This window comes from Pterocles gutturalis, unplaced genomic scaffold, assembly GCF_000699245.1.
Source record: "Pterocles gutturalis isolate BGI_N339 unplaced genomic scaffold, ASM69924v1 scaffold5531, whole genome shotgun sequence".
Classification (NCBI taxonomy): domain Eukaryota; kingdom Metazoa; phylum Chordata; class Aves; order Pterocliformes; family Pteroclidae; genus Pterocles; species Pterocles gutturalis.
The window spans coordinates 114,851-138,805 of record NW_010105361.1 but is presented as its reverse complement, the minus strand read 5'-3'; the positions used below and the strand labels follow the sequence as shown (position 1 = coordinate 138,805).

Sequence of the window (23,955 nt, the reverse complement as noted above, 5' to 3'; positions counted from 1 at the left end):
AGTTCCATCTCTGCTCAAATAAGGAAGATAAGCAAGGAAGACACAGTGATGGGGGAATAATAAACTTTTTCTGAACCATTGTCTATGTAAAGGACTGGAGAATAATCATTAATAAAATAATACAAGCTTCATCAATTAAAGATGTTATCTATGTTTCAAGCGGGCTAATGCATTCCAACATGCTCTTCTCGTATTTTTTCAGAATTTTGGACAGGCATCCCTACATTGCTTTTTCATCTGAATAGCAAATAAGGAATATCCTCAGGAATCAATACACCACATGTTAAATCACACCCAAATGTGCAACACAGAGCAATCCATTGCACTTTTCGATAACTTAACTGAAATAACATTCTCAGACATCTATTTGTTATTTACCATCACAGTTAGTCTTACTTTTGCAAGAGAAATATCAATTGCCTTTGGTACCACTTGAAGCACATACAGTGTTGAAAGATCCATGCTCTTACTGATTTCTCCAGTTGTTTCTTCACCCTCAACATCAACTGAAAGAAAAAAAAAAAAATCAGATAGTGTGTTGGATGAAAAAAATTGCTTCCCCCAGCAGGCTCGGTGCCAGGGGGTCATCAATGTGACAATTAACACTTTCTTGTCACCTGTCTTTATAAAAAAAAAAAAAACATAATTTTGTCCAGAAATGACAGATAAAAAAAGATATGAGCCAGCTTTTCTTTGATTACTTCTTAACAATTTCTTCAATCAATCTTAGGCAAGACGTTAGTAGCAAATGCAATTACTCTGAATCAACTAAAGAGCTACAAAAGAAGCAAACCATACATATATGGTTACAGCTGCTCTGGAGAATAAGATGGCAAAAGCCAAACTGAAGCTTGACATAACTTACCTAATTCTAGGACATCTTTCGTCTGGTCTTCTTTATAGCAAGTGGATGGTGGAGATTTCCTGCATTAAAATGAGTTAAAACATGAAAGATTAAATGTTCACTTTTAAAGAGAAGAGTTGTTTGAATCAACAAGAAGAAATATGGAGTATGCCCACACAAAGATATAATTTTTTACAAGTGTTGATATATATATATATGGAGATCTGTATATATACACACAGAGGGGTGGGTGTGTGGGTGTGTGAGGAGAGAGATAATAAAAGAAGCAGACAGATAAAAAGCATCCTCAATGGCTTTCACCTTCAGCTTTTAAAATGTTCTATAAAAAGGAGCTCAGCCTTATTAAGATTTTTGTATAAATAAATAAATAAATAAACAGTGTTAGAGCAAAAACTTTCAGCAGAAGAAAGCTGAACTTCACAAGTTCATCAGGAATGATTGCACAGAGCAATACTCTGTAATTCATTCAGGATTCCAGTCCTGTTTCAACATCAGTTTCATTTCATTTGTGTGATTTCAGTATATGTCAGCTCCTGCAAGCTCATATACACGGGCAGATTTTACACTGCCCTGAATTTCAAGGGAGGATATTCACGCATATGCGACTGCTTCTGAGTTTGAAGGATCGGGACATAAAATGAAATTTACATCCCTGATGAGGATCAGGATGAGATACAAATTACTCATTAAACTGCTTGAAATATCCAAATAATATAAGTGGGAATAGGTGTTAGACTGGCTTCTTTTACCAGGGTAATTTTTGAATCCATTAAAAGGTACCATTTGCTCAACTGCTGCTGGGATTTAATCATATACTGCATAAATAACAAGTTAAAAATTCATGTTAACTACTAAAAGGACTAAGCATTTAAACTTGGCTGTGAAGTCAGAACTTAAATAGAATGTTAGATTTTCAGAGATGAGAAGGGTTTATTCTTCCTGTTGAATTCATATCAAAATGAGTTCAGAACTTAGAAAAGGTTTCAAATAACTACTGTAAAAAGATGGTCTTTTTTTTTTTTTTTTTCAAAAGAGCAATACAGCATCATTGGCTTTTACTTTGGAAAAAAGGTATTGCACTGACAGTCTTTTCAAAAATAGTATGGAATAATTTCCTCAGCAACATTCTTTGTAGGCACGATATTATTATAGCAACAATTGCTGTCATATCACATACTTTCCATTAACTTAATTTCCTTTTTCAGTGTGTGAAAGATGAATAAAAACAGAATACAGACATATCACACTCAGGACTTTTCCAGTCTAAAAGCGTTTTGGCACCTTTCTCACTGGGAGGTAGCCTTTGATACTATAAGAAAAAAAAAACAAGCGTTTTGGCACCTTTCTCACTGGGAGGCAGCCTTTGATACTATAAGAAAAAAAAAAAACACTTTTAATTTTCTCTAAAAAGAATTTAAAGGATTTATGCAATGAAATGTGGATGGCTACAATTCAGAAAAGATAGAATGGAAACGAATCACCCATGTTAGTAGGAATTTGAGGTGAAAAGAAATAGGATGACCAGTAGGATGCTTAATACAAATAGGAGAACTGAGAGCAAATTTTTACATCAGTATAAGTGGTATTGACATCTCACTGAACATAACAATACTTTTAATGGGATACACAGTGTAATACAGTTGGCTGTAGTATATTTTAAAACACAATCAGTTCTCCCCTTGCTTTTTGCTAATACGGAATTTCACCTGAGATTTCTTTCTGTTAGCTACTTGCTAGTATCTTCATCTCTCCTGGTCAGGGAAAGGGTCTCAATGACATGAAATTTGCCAATAAAATGTTTTTCAGCCAAGTACTCATGTCACTTAATTGCATTTAGACAATAACCAAAATCCACATTTTTTTTCTCTGAGATTGCACATTATTGTCTCTTGTTTCCTAGAGAATAATGTGTTTCTTCCTAGGTCAACCCATTTTTGATGCATTTTTGCAAAAACAGAGGTCTTAACACTTAAGGATGCAGCACTCCAGGTTGCAGCATCCTATCCAGCCTCAGTCTCTGCTTCAGAAGGGCTTGGATCGCCTATAGGTACTGTATAGGTCTATACAGCCCTTCAGAAGGGCTTGGATCTCCTATAGGTACTGTATAGGTCTATATAGCCCTTCAGAAGGGCTTGGATCTCCTACAGGTACTGTATCATATCTCCTAGCTTCATCAGATGTCTTGGATACCTTAGACTCTCAAATAGCACTATATGCCTACGTTTAGGCACGTAGATCACTCCCTACATCAAATTAGCACCCTTAATTCATTGTTGCCAAACACTTCTCCTCCTCGACAGTATTTCATCTGAAAAGATCTATACATGAAAATAAAGTCAGCTGTGGTCCAATTCATATATAGCTCACCTGGCACGAGATTTTGTAACTTTATTGCTTTCTGGAAAGCCTAAAAGGTTTTGGTTCTACACCCATTCCTGGAAGAACCAAGCCCAGGATGCAAAGTGCTTTGAATTCTCCAGGCACAAGGAAATTCCCATCAAGCTGAGGAAAGTGCTGACATCCAAGATTGATGTAGGGTGTTTTTTGGTTAAGTGGGGTATTTTTGCAGGTGTAGGTTCCCTCCTTAAGGGGAACTGGTGTTTCTCAAAACACTGTCAGGACATTTATTGCAATTTCCATGTCAGCAGATGGTTACTGTTCCAGGAAAATTTATTGTACACGTAAAACCATATGGTTAGAATACTTAGGGAGGGGGAAGTCATCCATCATGGCAGAAAAATGGAACAGGAAGAAAATGTGTTTCATTATAAACATACTATACAGTACTTTCTCTAAATATTTGAACATTCCTATGCGATCTTCATGGGCTGCAAAAAACTGAATTTATGCAGAATAGCTGAACTCACAGAGAAAACACTTCTCAGCACAATAACGCATGTACATTCCACTATTTCCTATTTATACTGCCATACACAAGAGGCTGAATAAACAACGGGCCTTAAAATATAAACACTGGTCATCGGCGACTTCAAGGTGACTATGTTGGCAAAACTTATTTTCACTGTGGGCCTTAAAATATAAACACTGGTCATCGGTGACTTCAAGGTGACTACGTTGGCAAAACTTATTTTCACTGCTTGATTAGAACAGCTTTTCTACTGGACATATATCTTTTCTGCATAACAATTTAGTGTCAGAAGGATGCCCAAATCGCAAAGCAATCCTACGGTCTTGTCCTGTTACACTATATACAGACATATACGCATGGTGAGTATAGTGAGTATAGTATACTTGGTATAGTGAGTAAGATCTGGAGAGTAGGTCAGAAAACAGATTCTGTTACTGTTTCCAAAAGGGTAGACAAGGTCATTATATGTGATTCAGCTTGCAACTGCTTTGGGACAAAATTATAAAACCAGAATTATTCAAAGGAATTGTAAAGATGCAAAGGAAATTTTCATAATCAATACAAGGCAACATATTTCTATGGGAAAAAGACCTTGTAAAGAAGATAATATAAATTCTGCCATGCTTGCAAGTCTGGTTGACAAAGGTAATAGAGCTCCAAACTTCTTTTTTAGTTGAGACCTGTATGTGATTTGATTGTCACATTAGCAGTATGAAAAATTAATTTATGAACAGGTGGCTCACTGACAGTTACAAAAAGGTACATGAAAAGCTTGTCATTGAAAGGGTCATTTCTAATAAGCTCACACATGAACCTGCGTTTGTCCTGATGAAATTTATTAACTCTAGTGACAATTCAGAAGAAAACTACACCTTTGCTGGGAAGGTTTGTATATGAAAAAAAATTATAATCACAGGTTAAGCTACAAGATGGTTTGAATTGAATGAGTTGGGCTCATCTGAAGAGAAAGCTCCATCATAGGAAACAAATTAATATTTATGTCCAGCTATAAAACCAGACCTACTATAATAAAAGTGTAGCTCCTTTATTCATACTCCATCAAAGATTTTTGGTGCAACACCCCCACACCAGAATTTTCAAGGAGCACAGTAACACTCGTGTGAACTGACCATTACCTTCAGCAACTCAACACAGTTGCCAGGAAAATAAAGAAGCATCAGTAAAATAAAATAGGGAGATAGAATCCCATTAAATAAAGATGCCAACAAGACACCAGCTAAGAGACATTAAGTAAAGCATTGAGAAGGGTTCCCAGATGTCAGCACTCAACCAGTTCACATCAGTGGAGGTGGATACAGCCCTCCATTCTACTTGTCATATACAAAGTACCTGCTCTGTCCGGTTTCGGCTTTCAAATTTTAGGCCATTTATTTGTAACAATGTGGAATTTTTGTGGTTTGATATTTCCGTCAGAAACCTCAGATTTCTTAATGTAACCTGACAGATTTGAGCAAAATAAATTATCTTCATGAAAGCTAATATCAAATGTTAAGTTGGAAGAAGAGCTTACACCGGAGAGTGGGCTAATTCTCTGATCTCGTTTTATTGTGAAAAAAGGCAAACACAGATAACAGCCTAATGGTGAGCACATGTACTGCAGAAAGAGCTTTTATCTCCTGTTGACATAATTTTAGGGACGGTAACACATAGGGGAACAAAAATTCCTTGTGCTACCGGCAAACATTTGATTGTTTTTCAGGCACATGTAATTTCTTATAATGTGCTCCCCCAGACACCTGTATGTAGACACAGCGAAAGGAAAGGGTGTGAAGCTCTACCATTTCTACCAGTTCTAAAATAGAACTGTCTGTTCTTGCTTTACATTTGAGAAGGTCTAGAGTTTGCATGAACAGGGCAAATTCTCAATTGACTGAATGCATTTTAGGCAATGGGCTGGACCTTTCCAGTTTTACATCCTTTCCAAAAATAAAGAAATGATACAGAAGCCATTTGCCATTTCCAGTAATTGCAAAGTGCTTCTTCCTATGGAGTGCTGGAAAAATACTAAAAGGGCAAATGGCAGCACACACAGATGTTATGTCGAAGGCCCCGATGCCATAAATCCATTGGCACAAAACAAAAGTCACAATAGTTCATTACTTTTATTTTAGGTTCTTTTATCCGGTCCAAGCATTATGTTAGAAAAGGTGTTATGTAACTCCAGATATTTGAAGGTTTTCACTACTGAGTGATTTGGCAACTCCAATCTCTCTCTTTCTTTTTGTACATGGGCTAGTTAAATCCACATTCCCCAGGGATGACCCTGTTTTGTCTGGCAGCCATTCTTCTCATTGCCAATTGCAAGAGTCAAATGAGGACTTATTCCCTGGCTGGCAGCAGAGCACGCTCCAGGAGGCTTTGGTTAGTCTCTCAGGGAAGGTGCCGACCGCACTATTCTTACCATGCTTCCTGTCTACAAAGCCACACCGAAGCATTGACGAAAGCTTGAGATGACGCCATGTGCTTCTTCATGTGGCTTAAGGACAATGCCGGGTGCTAGGCATAGATCACAAACCGAGAAAGATGGCAGGAAACGTGCAAAGGTAATTTACTATGAGGCTGCTCCAACTCTGCATTCCTTTCCATTCTTTTATCTGAAACGTTGTGCTCTGACTAAACTCCTACTTCCTAGAAATGCCACCATTGCCCAACACATCCTCTTCCTCTCATAGTGGGAAAAATTTAATGAATTCCTCAGACATTGTTCACATAATACAGCATCTCACCGAGTGTGCTGGCATACACTGAAATCAGTTGGGGTTTTCTGACTGATTTTAAACAGGTCCTAGTTTATAAAAATATGGCCATCCGAGCTCAGATCTCATTGCACGGAATAGGCTATCAAGGTGATGAGTACTTTTAGGAACTGCTCAACATCTCACAGGATTAAAACTTTATTGCTTACCAAAATGCCAGATATTATTTTAGACAAAGCAATCTCACATGACACACTGATTTTGTATATAACAGTGAAATATTACAGCCCACTGGGCAAACAGTACAGATTTAAAAACATCCATTATCCCTAGAAAACCTATTTTTACATCAAAATGCATAGTAGAAAATGCTGGAGCCAATCATAACTGTTGGGTAAATAAAGTATATTGCATAACTTTGCTGGAACTATTTTTCCTTTGAGTTAGAAACTCATTTTTATTTAAAACAATCCAATTAAAACTGGAATGTTGATTAAGATTCTTTATGCCACCTAACATTCATATACTAACTTTCATTATTTTCCTGTTTCAGAGACAGCTTATATTTAAAAGAGAGCAGCTGCTTCAACCCATATTTCTGCCATGAATTCAGAATCACAGAAGAGCTGAGGCTGGAAGGGGCCTCTGGAGCTTTCCTAGTCCAACCCTCTGCTCAGGTCAGGTTCAAAGAGAGCAAAGCCATGTCCAGTCATGTTTTGAGTATCTCCAAGGATGGCGATGCCACAGACTCCCTAAGTAACCTGTTCCAGCATTTCCACCCACACAGGGAAAAATTCCTCGATGCCCTGCATCAGGAAGTTATCATCAGTGCAGTCCAGAAACCTCCTGGAGTGCTTGTGCTCTGCTTTGTTGCTTATACGGACAGAGGGAACATCAAACCCTGCTCTGGACTTGCTCAGAAACTCATGGCCAACATTCTCTGCCAATGTTCTAATGTAAATCGGCACAGCTTGTGGCCAGGAATGATGCAGAATAAAAATGCGTGAGAGCATCTTGGCAGTTTTAGGCATTCAGTCATGTATAACTGACAGGTATAGGCTTGGTCCTCAGACAGAAAATAAGCTGGTTTATTCCTGTTAATAACAGAAAGCATGAATATTAATCTGCTAAGGACCATAGTTAGAGCAGTCCTTAAATACATGGAAAAAAAAAAATCAATAATACCTAACAGAAAAACAACAACAAAATTTCAGAGCAGGAAAGGTAAAAGTATAAGCAGAGGATATAAGTTTTAGACAAAAAAAGCCTAAAGGAACATGGAAATATTTAGAAGTATTTTAGCAGATGTGAATATGTAGCAAGGAACAGACAGATCAGTCAAAAATCAACTCCAGCTATGCACAACACGGCAGAAAAATGCAAATTCAAGGTGAATATAAAGGAAAAATTCCTACGACTAAGGACTGCTAGACACTGGAATTTATTCTCAGGGGAGAGGTGTCACTTGAGTCATTTAAGACCTGGAAAAAGTATTACAGCAAAAAATATATATAGTAATGAATAATCTGCCATAGAAACAAATGACCTTAAAAGGTCTTTTCCATCTGTAATTTCTAAGATTCTATGAAATATGAGTAATGTTCCACTAAGGAACTTGGTATCTATGGCAATTCCCTAACCCTACCTTATTTGTGTTAGAAGGCAGAGCACTGCTAGGAAAAGGCTTATTACCAAATAATGAGTGATATTTTGGGATCCACTAAAGACTGCCAAGCTAAGGCAAAGTCAGTTGAGAGACTATTGCAGGAAGAGAAATTCTGGCTGTGGAGTCACTGGCACTTGCTCTCCTGGTGGTGGAGACAAAGTGCATCAGAGACCCTTAGGTTTTGGTTGGAAAAGGCACCTGAAGCCAAACTACACACTCATAAACAGTCCCTACTGTCTGCAATATCCATCTGCACTGGCAGGCTTCTGGAAGGAAACCACTAGCTCACATTCAGTCTGTAGCCAAGACCGATGGCAAGGCAAAGAAGGGTATGGCAGACGCAATTAGAAGAACCGGATAAGTAGAGTGATTGTTCACAATTAAAGCATGAGTGGAGAACTAATTATCTTCCTTGCTCCTGAAACTGCCTTATAGATCTCTGCCTTTGGACAATGGGATCCACTGCTGTATCCTTTTGCTCTGATGTAACAATATTGCCATTTATTTTTGCCTGAAAGCCATTCCCTTTTAGTTTCCATGAAATTGGCAAGATATCCTTAACTTCATGTCCTGATTGCTAAGTCCTTTTGTTCCCTTGGGTCTTTCTTTGATTCCACTTTTACACTTTTTTCTTCTTTCACCACTCTGATTCTAGTTTCTACACTATTTTTCTTGGAATTGGGGGAGGGAGGGTGGTTGGCTTTATACACGAAAACTAGAAGTTCAAACATCTCAATATGTTGTTCTTCTTAATAACCAGAATTGAAACTGAGGTCTACAGATAATATCTGCCCATCTAACCCAGCATAAGGTGGTTCCACTACACAGCAGAACTGCCCAGTCAGAACACAGCCAGCCAGCTCAGATTTAGTCACTTGGAAACTATTCAGCTGAGAACTGGAGGATTTCCACATCACCACCACACCTTACATTGAGAGAATTAAGGGGCACAGAAAATCAGGAGAGCACTTGAACTTCAGAGGCTGCATAAGCAACAACTGTAGCATGTGTCTGTAGCTGAGACAAAAGAACATTTTTTCAGTTGCTGTGAAGTGGTTTTGCTTGCCTTTCCCCAATTTTGTTTGCTCAAGCTTTGAAACATGGGGAAATCTTGACTTTCTGAAACCATTTAGCCTTCCGAAATAACTCACTATACACCATGGTTATTCTGGAAAAGCAATAGAAAGATTTTAATCCAAGGTCAGGCATCAACTTCAATAGTTATTTATTTTTTTACAGTTCCTGAAGATCATTAATTCCATTCTACTATAGACCCTCATTCTTTATTCTGTGTGTTCAGCTTAGTGGTAGATACTTCTTTCTTGTAGGGGATTCAGCATTAAGGAGCATCATGCAATCACAGAATGGTTGAGGTTGGAAGGGACCTCTGGAGGTCATCTGGTCCAACTGCCCTGCTCAAGGGAGGGTTGACCCCATCTCAAGATATTATAGGTGGCAGAGAATCTTTCCTCACTGCCGTTCAAGGCTCTGCCCAAGTTAAAAAAAGTCAGAAAAGCCTTTAATAGTTTGCTACCTTTGATCTGTTCCTTCAACATCATCTCTCCCAAGTTCTGGTGGAACTTGGAGCATTTTAACGAAATGATAACTACAGATGCAGCAACTCTTTAGCTGGAATCTTGGATCATTCAGTTCAATTATGTATATTTAAACATACAATCTTTTATTCCCTTGAAAATATCAAAATTAAAAAAAAAAAAAATTGAGTCATCCACAGTTTGCTTGTGCCTTGCACACAATTAATACTACTGAGAGGCACAAGGATTCAACAAAAAGAACAGTAAGAAATCCTCCTTTGAGAATATATTCTAAACAACAGCATCAAAACGACCTGAAAGGATGGGTGGGATTTCAAATTCTCCACTGAAGTGACACTGAGGCACAAATTCAACATCATCTCTCCCAAGTTCTGGTGGAACTTGGAGCATTTTAACAAAATGATAACTACAGATGCAGCAACTCTTTAGCTGGAATCTTGGATCATTCAGTTGAATTGTGTACATTTAAACGTACAATTTTTTTATTCCCTTGAAAATATCAAAATTTAAAAAAAAATATTGAGTCATCCACATTTTGCTTGTACCTTGCACACAACTAATACTACTGAGAGGCACAAGGACTCAACAAAAAGGAGAACAGTGAGAAATGTTCCTTTGAGAATGAATTATAAACAACAGCATCAAAATGACCTGAAAAAATAGATGAGGTTTCAAACTCTCCACTGAAGTGACACTGCGGCACAAATGTCAACTTTAATTTGCTAAGTAAAATTGCTATGAAGGAGCATGGAGGAATCACTGACATAATTCTGTACACGCAAACTGATTAGTTACTTCTCTGTCAAAGCAAACCTTTACCCTTCCTTTTTTATTTCATATATTCATGATTGTACTACTATTATGTAATTTAGGAGCATGGAGGAATCACTGACATAATTCTGTATACGCAAACTGATCAGTTACTTCTCTGTCAAAGCAAACCTTTAGCCTTCCTTATTTATTTCATATATTCATGATTGTGCTACTATTATGTAATTTAGGCAGTAAAGAAGAAATGTACTGTGACCACTGCAGCATTATATCTAAACTAGTAAAAGCTAAATTCATAGAATATGACAAGCCAGACATACAATTCCTGAGAAAAGTAAGTTTAAAACTCTGATGGAAACACTGTCCTTATAATAAACTCCTGTAGCTGCCAGGGCCCAGCACAGTTACCATCCCCAACACCATAACATATATGGTACAATAAACAAAACAAGATGAATCGAGAAATTAAATCAGCTGTTGTTTGTTTACAGCTGAAGATACATGAAGATTTGCTGCCACCTAGATATTGCTTTTTTTTTTTTTGATTAATTAAAAAGAAAGGAATTGTAAAAAAAAGGCATATAGATGGCATTCACAGTTACATCCAAGTTGGTATGTAAACTGTACAGCACGTTATATTTCTTTATGGAACACCTCCCAGTGACATGGAACAGAACACAGTTGTGGCAGAGAGCTATCATTGACCAACAGAACAAAAAATTCTGTTCCTCCTGTAATACAAGAAAATCCTTTTCTTCTTATTCTTTGTGATCATTTTTCTCCCTTTTCTGGGGAAGAACTGAGACAACAAATTGCCAGGTACAATGTACATAACTGAAGGCACAGGTGAACAAATTGTTCTTCACCTCTATTTTTCTGTGATTAAAGGAATGTGGTGCACTCATTACATAATGCAAGGGGATCAACACTAAGTCTTGAGTATACTGAAAAAATAACAAGCAGTTTTCTATTAAAAGTCAGTATTTTATTGCAGTTATGAGCAATTAGGTAATAACTGCAGTTAAGCACTTGCCTTTTAAACCACCATGAGAGTTGCCTGATTTTGAAAGCAGATGCTCTCAGCAGTAGCAGTTCAACAAACATGCAAATACTACATCTGTACCATTAGTCTCCATTTGATTGATTCACTAACTCCATTCCATTTGCCTAAAAACAAACAAGGAATTGCAGCAATAGCAATGCAAAAAAAAAAAAAAAAAAAGAATTTACTCTTTTTTTCCTCTCTGTGGTGGATGTGTTGGTCCATCATTTTTCAAAACTTAGTGCTCACTCTGGAATTGCACAGTCCTCTTTGCCAGTAAGCATTTAATTTGGGTCATCATAGAAATCCAAATGCCTCCTCACTATCAAGACAGCAAAATGGTGTCGATTTGCACAAAGGCAGAACTTCCAGTTCTTAATGAGGACAAACTTTTATGTGAAATATGGGACTCAGAGGTCTAACTGCATGTTGATACTATGCGATTGAAATATCAAATCACATATCTGGCCTCTCAACACAGTTACCCACTGCACAATCTTCATGTGGTAGCTAAGAACTAGATAGTTGATTAAATAAAAGCACGATCATTTCTTTCATTAAAATGTGTCAGTCAAAATACTGTGGATCTGTATTTCCCCAGGATATTTTTATAGCCAGGTATTTCTGCCCACTCAGTTTGTAAGCATTTATTCAATAACATTCAGATTTTTGTTTGAAGCATGGAAGTGGTTTTGCTTCATTTTTTTCTCACACGTAGACAATGGATGCCTGCAGCCTGTATGCAGCAATAGCATGTTTTGCATATGAGAAAGGAGAACCCAAAAGTACAGCAAATGGAAGGAAAAATAAGATTTGTATGTCTTTAGTTTTCTATGGAAAAAAAAACCACCAAAAAAACCCAAAACCAAACAAACCAGAATTGCAGATGCCTTTGCATGAACCAGCTGTGGTTCATCCTATATAGATTTGCAGCTACTCCTCTAAAAACTTAGATTAGCATTCATGTCAGTCATCAGATAGCAGTAATAGAGAATGGAAGAGGATACAGACAAATTTCTGCTCCCTACATTGTAATTTTTCATGCCTCAAAATGCTGAAGCACTTTTGCCAAACCCTGAAAGGCTCTCAGACGCTGCAGGATTTGGCCAAAGGGATATGGGAGTCTTGCCTTATATGGTAATGGTCGATGTTTATTTGTAGTCTCACTTCCATTCTCTGCTACTCCCACTTAACTTCAGGGGTAACAGCAGTCCTGCTGATTTCAGTGAGAGTTTTCAGGAGCTCAGAGCTCAGCATGAATTCAAATGCTCTACTGGCTTTAACTCAAATCATCTGGCAGGAATGTCCCTGTTTTCCTCTGGCAAGAGACTGCATTGACTCTGCTTAGGAAAGAGCTCCCTCTTCTGTTCTTCCTGAAACCAAACCAGACCTCAGAAGGAACTATTTCAAACCGCTTACTACAGCAATGGAGCACAGCACTGGGGCAGCCCCCTTTCAGTCCAGCTTCTCCTTTTCTGCTCAATCCACAGTTACTGTATAAGGTTAGGAAGTGCCAGCATGTCCAACGGCAGCTGAGTGATGTTAGTACAAGAGATTTGGTTGCCCAGAGAAGCTGTGGATGCCCCATCCCTGGAGGGGTTCAAGGCCAGGCTGGATGAGGCTTTGAGCAACCTGGGCTAGTGGGAGGTGTCCCTGCCCATGGCAGGGGTTAGAACTAGATGATCTTTAAGGTCCTTTCCAACCCAAACCATTCTGTGATTCTATGATTTCTTGGTCAGACACAGTCTTCCCAAAGAATATAATCCATCCAATATGCCTTTGACACTGATAAATAATGTACTATATATTCATTGATTATCAAATACCAGGCATACACTTACTCTTCTCAGATTTGCTGGGGAGCTGTGAAAAGGCCACTGAAGCAGTATTCTCTGCCTCAATTAATGCTGAGCATGAAGCAATAAACCATCCTGAAACTTGAAAGGATGAAGCGATGGGTTAGCACTACCTTATATGCTCTGTCAAGCTACAGGAAGCAAGAGTTGTGTGGAATCAGACCCCATTGCTTCTGCTTCCACAGTGACTTATGAGCTGGCTCTCTGCATTCACACAAGACTTAATAAATCCTTCTGGAAGCAGAATATCAAAGGTGGATCTGCAGGAACCAGTTCCAGTTCAGCAACAGTTGGACTTGCATTGCCTGCGTTCAGACATAATCTCACACAGCTCAGCTTTCCAGTACAGTACACACTGGAGAACTGACCTCTTGTGGATTTTAAAACTGTAGTACTTTGGCCTGTTATTCAATAATCTTTTACAAATGAAGCTAGCTAACACAGGTAAATAACTGCATAATGCTGGTGGCTATTTGCAGTTGCTTTTTAGTTCCAAACAGGAAGCAAGGGCCACTCCTGGACCATTTGCAGCTCCAGTTAGATCCCCAGTTTGTTAACTTCCACAGCCTGTAACATAAATGTGGAGACCCCTAATATATCATTGCTTCCTCATAGTCTCAACAGACTGTGTCTTGAGATTTATAAGAAATTAAACAGGAAAATAAAATAGTAATAAGAATTTTAAATAAATCTGTGGCTGCAGTTTGAGCATATTAATGAGGTTTTTTAGCACTTAACAAAAGCAACAAACCTGGCTGCTGTTACATTTAGTAAAACAGAAATACTACTTTATGGCCCACAGACGAGGATAATGTCATGTGCCTTCATTTATGGAGCAGCAGGTGATATAAACTCGAAAATATTCCTACCAAATATAACACATGCTCACTTCCAGCACTGGGAGTGCACCACAAAACCAACATTCTAGGTGCCTGAGCCCTGTGCATGTTTATTATTGACATGCTGTGTGACCTGTAGCGTGCAGATTTCTCTCTTCCTGCTTCAGTTTTCCCATCTGTAGTATGGGCAGAGTGATACTCTCCCCCTGCTTAATTTATCTAAGAGCTGCTGCTGAGAAGTGCTAGATAATGTGGCAGAAATTTTTTTTTATGTAGATTTTATATATGCACGGATAGGACACAGTTGCCCTGCACTGCTCAAACCTCGAGCACCTTCAGTGGTTCAGAATTCCAGACTAGTTAAACTCTGATGGATGACTCAAATCTGAAGCGTTTCAAAACCCAGTCCAAGTCACAGCCCCGCTATGAAGCCAGCTTTGAGGTGTGGCATTCTGGGACCTACTGCTTTAGCAAACCCCAAACAAACAAAATCCCATGTATCCCACTCCTCTCAAATTCTGCACAGAAAAAAAAAAAAAAAATAAAAAAAAAAGTTAAGAGTATAAGACAGAGAAAAGCCAAAAATCATATTTGGAGATCACAGAAGGAGGCTCTTCTAAAGCTTTTAAACTGATGTGAAGCAATGCAGCACAATTTAAAAAAAAAAAAATCTGAGCTAAGTTTTGACTAAAATACTTTGAGACACAGGAGCTGTGTGGCTGCAGCATCATGGTGGAGTGGGATGCTAACTGGGCTTAGTCTAAATACTGCAATGACACAGGCTATCCTGCTTCAAAGACACCCTGCAGTGTCTCTACTTTTTTTCTGTGCTGGTAGCTAAACCAGCCTGGGTTGGATATCACTACACAGCACTGCACTGAACCAGGCGGACATATGTATGCACTTGGCTGGTACTCCTTAATTTTATCCTCTGAGCTTTTCTCGATGTATTACTGCAATATTTAGAGGGAATAAACACTATTTCCCAACGAGTGAGCAATGTCTCCGTGGAACACTGCAGATGACCTCCACAGGTGGGAGTCACCTGTGCTGCTTAGATGTCTAAATGATCCAAGTCTGAACTAGTAACTAGTCCCTTTTGAAGCAGTAAAGATAAACCAGAACCTCTAGGGTTCCTCCACCAACCAAGAAAGTCTTGAGTGTTTTGGGATGTCAAATGTTAGTAGATCAAATCTTAACATATATCTACCTTTCAGTATCTTCACCTCTTCCAGCTACTTTCACTGAGATGAAATCAGTAGGCGTACCTCGGTCACTCCTAGTCCTTCATCAGGTTTCCTCAATGTTTTTTAGTATAATATTCTTACAAATACACTTACCTGTGGCCTGACAAACAACTCTCATTTTTCCTGAGGGATCTTTCTCTCTTCTCTCTTCCAGCTCCTGAATGTCTGTGAGGGGCACTCACTTTAAGGCTTTTTTCATTGCTGTCTGTACCAAAGCTTGGCACTGATTTTCTGTCTTCTGTCTTGGTTCTCTCTTTTTCAGACAGCAGTTTGGCAAAAGAGTCATCTGTATCTTTGGGGATGCTTCTTAGTTTTTCAGAGGCTGAACTTGTGTGTGAGCTTGGCATAGTCTTTGATGCAAACTCCATATTTAGTTGTCCTGAAGATCCTTTGCTTTCTTGAAAATCAGCACTTGGAACACTCAGGTAATTTTCTTCCTGTTCTTCACCCTTGAACTGTCCTGTACTGCTTATGCTAATGGATCGTTTTGAAAGCCTCCTTTTCTGCAGATCCTGGAAATAAGTGCCATTAAAACCATAGATTAAAATTTGAGGATCTTTAAATAAACATGAAAAGCAAAGGAAAGCTCTGTCACTAATTTCTGGGCTGAGCAATTTGTTTATGATTAGTAATCAAGTCACACAGTCAATCAGATTTTAACAAAAGATTATAATAAACAAGACAGACATACACTTTTAGTCAAAATTCAAACAACATTAAAGATGCTATATACCATTAAAAACTGCTTTCTTTTACTCACGAACATCAATACAATACCTCCTAAAAGCATAACTTTGGGCTCTTACCCAGCTCAGGAAACCAAGACATATAAGACATTTTAGTGGAAAAACTGCACACTACAGGTATTTATTCTCTATTTACAAATAGAAATTTAGCAATATCCAACTAATTCATACTAACCTACCGCATATTTTCAGATGGCAGATGTAATGGATTAGCATGCAGAAGCCATTTTATATATTATTTTCAAATTACTTTAGCGCTGGAGGTTACATATAAAATCTATGGCGTAAGTGTTGGAAATCACCTCTGGGGAACTTGCGACTGGTCCAGCCATCATTCCTCTGACAATAAGACCAGACCTGGGCTTTGATTTCTCCTTCACTGTGGATTTCAGCTCCTCAGAAATTGTTGCCGCTTTTAAATCTTCTCGACTATCTTTTAACTTCTTATCCCCATCAGAGGGTAAGTGGCTGTTCTGTATTGTCCCCGTGTGGCATTTTTCACTTCTGTGCTGATATTTTCTGGATGGGAGGATTTTATCTAGTGGATTCTCAACATCATATCTACAAGGATGAAAAAGGCAAAACTTCAAGCAGCAAGATAACACACAATGAAATCAATGAAAACATCCACTTGGCTAATTAAAGCACTGCTGTCAAATTAAGTTATTTATTATCTAGCAATGGTACTCAAATATAATCGCTTTTCACTTAAACATCCATATGTAGGTCTTCACGACATTATTTCAATATCGTTATAATGTGTCACAATTGCCTATAATATGTGTAACACTTTAATCACATGCTTCCTTAGTTTGATATGTGCCATATAATAACAGAAATAAAACTATATATATCATACCAGGCAAGTTCTAAGCTACTACCAGCCTTTTCCATTCCTCCTCCATCTGCTTGGCTGTCAGTTTTAAAATTTGTTAACATTTTTGCTAACATCCTCTGTTATCATATAACCTAGACTGACTCTACTGACCCCTTTCACTCTCTGTTCAAATGTAGAACACTTATTTTACTTCAAAAAAAAAAAAAAAGGTACTATTGTAATTGGGCAAAATAGGTTGCTACACTGCTGTCATCTGACCTCTTCTGTATTCTTCAGCCTGTTCCTCCAGGTAGCAACACAAGGTGTAGTTCACTGTTTGTATCTGTCTTCCTACACATATATAATGCTACAAACAAGCTTTTCTGAAATGCAAGTGAGATTCACATGGATGTGTGACTCTGCTTGTACAACACAATATTCCTTTCTCTCTTAAAAATATCTTTTAACAAATCATGTTCTTATTAAAAAAAAAAAAAAAAAAGTCATCATTTGAGCCTGTAAAAAATCACGATGAGTCCAATTTTCTTCATCAGGATTGTTTCACTGTCTGCATAATATTGGATCACTCTTAAATGGAAATTATTTATTGAGTAATTCCCACTTCACTGAGATCTCTTCTGATAAACTGATATTCTGCGTAACCTGCAAATGCTAGACTTCTTTACAATCAGTGTCCTTGAACTTGTTTTTCACTCTATCATGTTTTTCTCCATCTTATTTCATAGTAAAGCAATTCCATGAGTTGAAGCATCTTGTACCACGAAAACACTCCTTTTATATAACAAGTGAAAAATTGGTTTTTGAAGTAGTATGTCTCGTGTTGTGAAGGTACGCTGCATATGTGAACTGAAGGGAGCATGACCAGTCTTTGGGAGTATTAGAAAATCTCAGGACTGTTACTCCTAACCTAGGACCACATAACCCCCCACTGCCAAAGGGGACAGTGTGTCAGCTTAGAGACAGTTTCAACAGTTACTGACATTCAAAAAAACTTCGAGAGGGGCAAGTTAAAAGGAACAAAGACTCTTTACTAAGAAACCAGTGAAGAGTACCTGTCTAATTATATTCTCCACTCCTGAAAGTGTTGTCAAAAATTAACCAGGTAGTTGAAATTAAAACTAATTTGAAGCACCGGCTGGTTGACCTGGTAATGCCTGATTTTTTCACGGCCGGAGGGGACAGAAACGGCTAGGAGGATCAGAGAGGTGCGCTTTGCCATGGTGTTTCTCTCACCGGTTCATTTTGTGGGCTGAAAGAGGACGTGGCTGAAACAAACTGCCAACCTGGCCACGACAGTCCCTGTTAGGGCAGCTCTGCAGCCTCTTCCTGCGGCTGTGCTGCTGAAATGCAGACAAATGGCACAGCTGGGACAAGACCTGATCCAAGGGAGAAATGTAGCCGCTCATGCGGGAGTGCCCACCTGTGTCCAAGGGTCAGATTCTCAGCTGGTTTTGAAAGAAAAATCAGGTACAAATAGTGATTTCTATCAGGACAGGCCACAAAACCCACATTCCCATCACTCACATTTTTTCCTTCCTCGGAACTCCAGCCAACTTCAGCCTTGCCCACCTCAGGAAGGCATAACTGGTGAGTTTGGTGCACATGAAGGCATGAAAATCAGCACAAAATCACAGAGGATTTAGATACAAACCTGCAAGTCAGCACAGGATTTTGCCCCTCTCCAGAGCTGGCAGCTTTCAGTGTGTGGCTGGGTAATGTTTCCAAGCTTGTACACGCGAACAGTTGGGTATTTATGCTTTTCACTTTCTGATTTTCCTATTTTTGCTATTTTTGCTATTTTTGCTCCCCTCTGCCCCAGTGGCTGGAATAGAGAAGGGGAATACTTTGTCCCTTGAGGGACAGTGGCCACGCCATGATGGAGAAGGGCCCTTCCTCACAGCACCACGTATCCTGGGCTGCATCGAAAGAAGCGTGACCAGAAGGTCAAGGGAGGTGGTTCTGCCCCTCTACTCTGCTCTGGTGAGACCACACCTGGAATACTGTGTCCAGCTCTGGAGCCCTCAGCACACAAAGGACACGGACCTGTTGGAGCGGGTCCAGAGGAGGCCACGAAGATGGCTGAAGGCCTGAAGCACCTCCCATATGAGGAGAGGCTGAGAGAGTTGGGGTTGTTCAGCTTCAAGAAGAGAAGGCTCCAGGGAGACCTGACTGCAGCCTTTCAGTACTCAAAGGGGCTTATAAGAAAAATGGGGATACACTTTTTGACAGGGCCTGTAGCAATGGGACATGGGGTGATGGTTTTAAACTAAAAGAGGTGAGGTTTAGACTAGATGTAAGGAAGAAGTATTTTACACTTATGGTGGTGAAACACTGGAACAGGTTGCCCAGGGAGGGGGTAGATGCCCCGTCCCTGGAAACATTCAAGGTCAGGTTGGATGGGGCTCTGGGCAACCTGATCTAGTGGAAGATGTCCCTGCTGACTGCAGGGGGGTTGGACTAGATGGCCTCCATGGTCCCTTCCAACTCAAACTATTCTATGATTCTATGTTGTTCTGCGTGTGGGACTTAACGTTGCCTCTTTGCATTTGTGTGTTCATCTACGTGTGTACAATGAGCGCCTCCGTGCGTGTGGGTCAATGTGTGGGGAGAGGGTGTGTGTGTGGAAGGTGGGGGGTTAACTCCACCACCACACTGCGCATGTCTTTCCCGCCAGGGGAGGATTAAAACCATAGAGTGCCCTCCAGCATATAGCAGAGTGGTCACCACTTCCGGAGCAATGACAGCCAGTCTGGGACACGAGCTCTGTGGTTTCCCCCACTCTCCCGCCTGCACAGGGTGGGCAGGGGAGGGGAACGCACAGCGGGATATAAGCAGCTCGGGGGGGTGGCAGGGGTCGCCATTTTGTTTGGGGTCGGTAAGGGGAGGGCAGGGCAGGATTAACGCTGCTGGGTGCTGCTGTTCGGTGTCAGAGGGGGCTGTTAGTGGATTCCTCTGCAGCAGAAGGGTTTGTGGTGTAGTAAGAAAGGTCTGTGGGCACCGGAGAGGCTCGCAGGGGGAGTGGAACAACTTGCAGTGTCTGGGGCAGGGGGAGAAAATGAGGCAGGTTCGAGCTCTGAGGCAGCGTGAGGTGGGATGGTGTCAGACAGGGGGAGAGAAGATCAATGACAACATGCTAAAAGCTCCTGTAGCTGAAAGAGAAGCAGCTAATCCTTCTTTTGCACTTGTGCTTTTTCAAGTGTTGCTTCTCAGCTGGTAGCACTAACTTTGAAAATCTCAGCTTTCTTCCCCTAGAAGGAATGAGTTGCAGGGGTTTTGCAAGCGCTGATGGTCAGACTTGGCTACCCTGAGCATGCTGTGTTTAGGATGAGGAATAAAATTAGATTAATTCCCTGAGAATCAAGGCTGGGAAGGTGAATTACTCTTTGTGCCCATTTTAAAAGCTTTCTAACAGCACAGTTAGGGCTCTTACTCCACCTTGAGGCACTAATAAATGCCATTGAACAACTTGGTTACATGCTGTTTTCAGGTGTTTTGCAAGCTGGAAATAACTGAACCTGTACTGTTTGTAACAATACTGAATTTAAGACAGTAGGCCTTGCTTTTTACTATGTAAGGCATGAATATACCTGTATTTTGAATGCAGGTGGTTAGTTTCTCATCACAGTATGCTTCGAGTATTTCCAGTTTGCAAGGCATAAAAGCTCAGTTTTCTATGTGCTTCAGTGACTGAAAGATGTAATTGAGGTTATCAATCTTTGTAATTGGTTGGGGACATAAAAGCATTTTTGAAGGGTGGCTTGCATAGGAGATTTTAATAATCTGGAAATTTAAGCTTTGTGTTATGAGGATAACTAATAAAAGGTAGTGTAGCTGAAAGTACAAATGATAACACTTTAAACACTATTAGCCTCATTTAATTTAAAAAAAAAAAAAAAACCAAACAAAAAAAAACAAACACAACTGTGACAGAGCAAATAGAAAGAAATAAGACTGTACCTGGTGGCTGGAGTTTCACTTTCATCGGGCATAATGGCACTCCCCTGGATATGATCTCCATCCGAGAAGTCAGATGGATGAGATGTTGAGCTCTTACTCTGAGGAGCTGACGGAGCAGAACTTGAACTGATGCTTCTGGAAGTCCCACGGTGCTCAAGGAAGTAATTGGTAATAATTTCAAGAAGTGTTTTCAGTGGGTTCTCCTTTGCCTATCCAAAAAGAAAGTTCTTGGTGACTATTGAAACTCTTTGTTAGTCTTGCTGCAGCCTAACATAGGATATTCTTTGTACAGTAGCTGAACATACTACTTTGTAGAGTTAGCTGCCTATGGGTCTATCCCAGATGTGACTGTCCAAACAATCCAGGAAACTGGAAGATGTCAGCTAGAGAATGTCAAGAGCTGCAAGGTGTTGCTGTGTTAAATGAAGTCAGCATGATAGAGAACAACCTGTTATGGTCATTCCTTATTCTCATTTTAGCTAAACATTGCACAGTATGGTAACTGTGCTAGAATAAACTTTTTCTAACGTTACCTGGTCAACTTCAGATGTAGGATGAAATGCAAGTATTTTTAGTACCCAACTTCAGTATTTGGGGTTTATTTTACCAGAATTTGGCGAATGGTATGGACTCTAGAATTCTATCCATGTGCTTGGGATAACCCTTAAGTAGAGGGCAACACCCACCTCACCTGTTATACTGTTTTCCAACAGTACTCTGGAAAATGTGTCCTGTGTACATGAGCAGCTCATAAAAAAAAAAAAACAAAAAACCACCAAACCCGACCAAACAAACAAACACCACAGAACTTTAGGGCTTAAGTAAAAAAAGTTACAATGTCTGCTACAGCAATGCAACTGCACTGGGAGAATTTTTGTTTAAGTGGCTTGTTATAGGGTAGCCTCATGTTGCTTACGAAAAGCATTGTGGTGCCTTAAGTTGTGAGTTACCCTGGGACTGGGTTTATGGACTAAATCAAAAATATTTCAGGGAGCATGATCTTTTTCCTTACCTTGTTCTGTTTGTACAAGGAGTGCAGATGTAGGACATTTCGAAGTTCATTCCTGTTATTGATGCTAAGTGCAGAACGTGGAAGTTCTCGGTCCATGGTAGTGATGGTTTTCTTCAAACCCTGAGAAGGAAAAGTGTCAAATGTCAGAGTAAAACTTACCAAAACTTTTCCTCTTTGTTGGATGGAATATGAAACTTCTGGATACATTAAAATGGCAGTAATTAGTAACAAGCTAACTCTTAATGGTACAATCTTGCATTACTCCAGCGCACAGATGTGAAAATAATTAAAGTAGCAATATTGTTTGTGAGGTGGAAATTATCAAACATGGAAAAAAAAAAAAGACCTTCAGCTGCTAAACAGCCTCACAAGACTGACGGGTCTGGATGAAGGCCCCTGCTGATAGCTGGGCTTCTGGTTCAAATAGTTCCAGAAATACTGAGTTTGCTTTTTTCCATCAAGATGTGATACAGCTTTTCATGAATGTGGTTCTGACTCGGGCAATTATAAAGTCTGAACATCAGGTGTACGCTAGCTCTTGGTGGGTTCAGAGGAGGTTTCAGAACTTTTATTGTGACTTGAGGTTATTCTAACCAGTCTCAGGCTGGAAAACATTCAGATCTCCATTGCATCAACTAGTTTGGCATCTTCAGACTTCCTCAGCTACTTTGAATCCGTAGTTGGAGTACCTGGACACTTCAGAGAAAAAAGGTATGGGCATCTCACCTTCTGGAAGGAGAGACTGATTTATTGTGAAATGTCAGAGTCAGATCCCAAACCACTTTAAGTGGTACAACAGGAGATCACTACTTTGAGAGAAGAAGTCCCGATTCCTTCTCTGAAGGTCTGTTGTTAGAAGAAAGCATTTATTATTCTGCAGCTGGATTGTCCAGCTCAGATTTAGGGAACTATAGAGAAGTTGTGACAAAGGATTGTTATCACAGTTGTCTCTGATGTTTATTAAAGATTTGGGGGAAGCAGAGGAACACTTGTGCAGAAGCACATAAGAATTATCTGTGCACCTTGTTTTGACACCCGAGTATATAGTATGAAATAGATGCAGGAATTCAAGTCTAAGTTACTATTGTATGGTCTGTTCTACCAGCAGGGCATTCCCTTTCCTTTTATGCTTTTATTCAGTTTATAATTTACAGGTATCTAACTCAGAAGTGTAAATGTCTTTCATTTGAAAAATCTCTGCAATGAGTTGAACAGACAGACTTGAGCCCCTCATACTTCTGGAAGTAAATGGCAAATAAAGAATTCTGCATCTCAAATTCTGCTGGCAAATGTTTTAACTTTGTTCACAAACATTGAAAATGTGCGTTTGGAGACCAGATGCAAAACATGAAGAAAACTGAGGCTTGTGTAGCACTTAATAAAGTGACTGTTTAATTTCTGGTACAAGCTAACTTGCTCCTGACACTGAGGGACTGACTGGGCTGGACATCAGCAATATTTCCTTAGGATTAAATGTAAATACAAGGTGGTACATGCTTTCACCTGGAAATGGGAAGATGCCTATTCTTCTGTTCAATCCCACACTCCCCAAACCAATGTACGGCAGAAAGTTTCCTTTACAGCATTCAGTTTGTGAAAAGTACAGTGGCCTCTTGCCTCCCCTTCTGCCTGTCATGTTCCCCCCAGATAAATCTGCTGTCTGAGAAGCTAGTATTGAAAATTGTAAAACAACAACAACAAACAAAAAAAAAAAAAAGGAAAGAGAGAGTGAGCGAGAAAAAGAAAAAAAAAAAAAAGATAAGTTACCAGTTTCTCTAGCACCAGAACCTTTGTCCTTTTTTATTTTTTTTAAAGTATTTGTCCTAGGAGGTTGTGTTTGCATCTTGTTAACACAAGGACAATAGCAAGATAGATAAGTAAGGAGAAAAAAAAAAAACAAACTGAAACTGCGTATCTTGATTTAATCTTGGGTTTTGCAGGCGCGAGGGGGTGAGAATCACGGCTTTTCAAGCA

At 39.5% G+C, this 23,955-nt stretch overlaps 1 protein-coding gene across 1 annotated transcript in view; it reads right to left on the bottom strand.

The window, feature by feature from the left end:
- Window positions 1-396: 396 nt before the first annotated feature.
- The window catches only part of LOC104471866 (protein FAM188B-like), a gene marked incomplete at its 3' end in the record, with an annotated part of 23,870 nt that continues 311 nt past the window's right edge, over window positions 397-23,955 (bottom strand). Inside the window, exons 2-7 of the mRNA XM_010087361.1 lie at window positions 21,982-22,101; window positions 20,970-21,178; window positions 16,477-16,735; window positions 15,522-15,940; window positions 866-924; window positions 397-506 (exon numbers count right to left, since the gene is read on the bottom strand). Of these exons, the coding sequence (XP_010085663.1) occupies window positions 397-506; window positions 866-924; window positions 15,522-15,940; window positions 16,477-16,735; window positions 20,970-21,178; window positions 21,982-22,101 (1,176 nt within the window). The remainder of the gene's footprint in view (window positions 507-865; window positions 925-15,521; window positions 15,941-16,476; window positions 16,736-20,969; window positions 21,179-21,981; window positions 22,102-23,955) is intronic.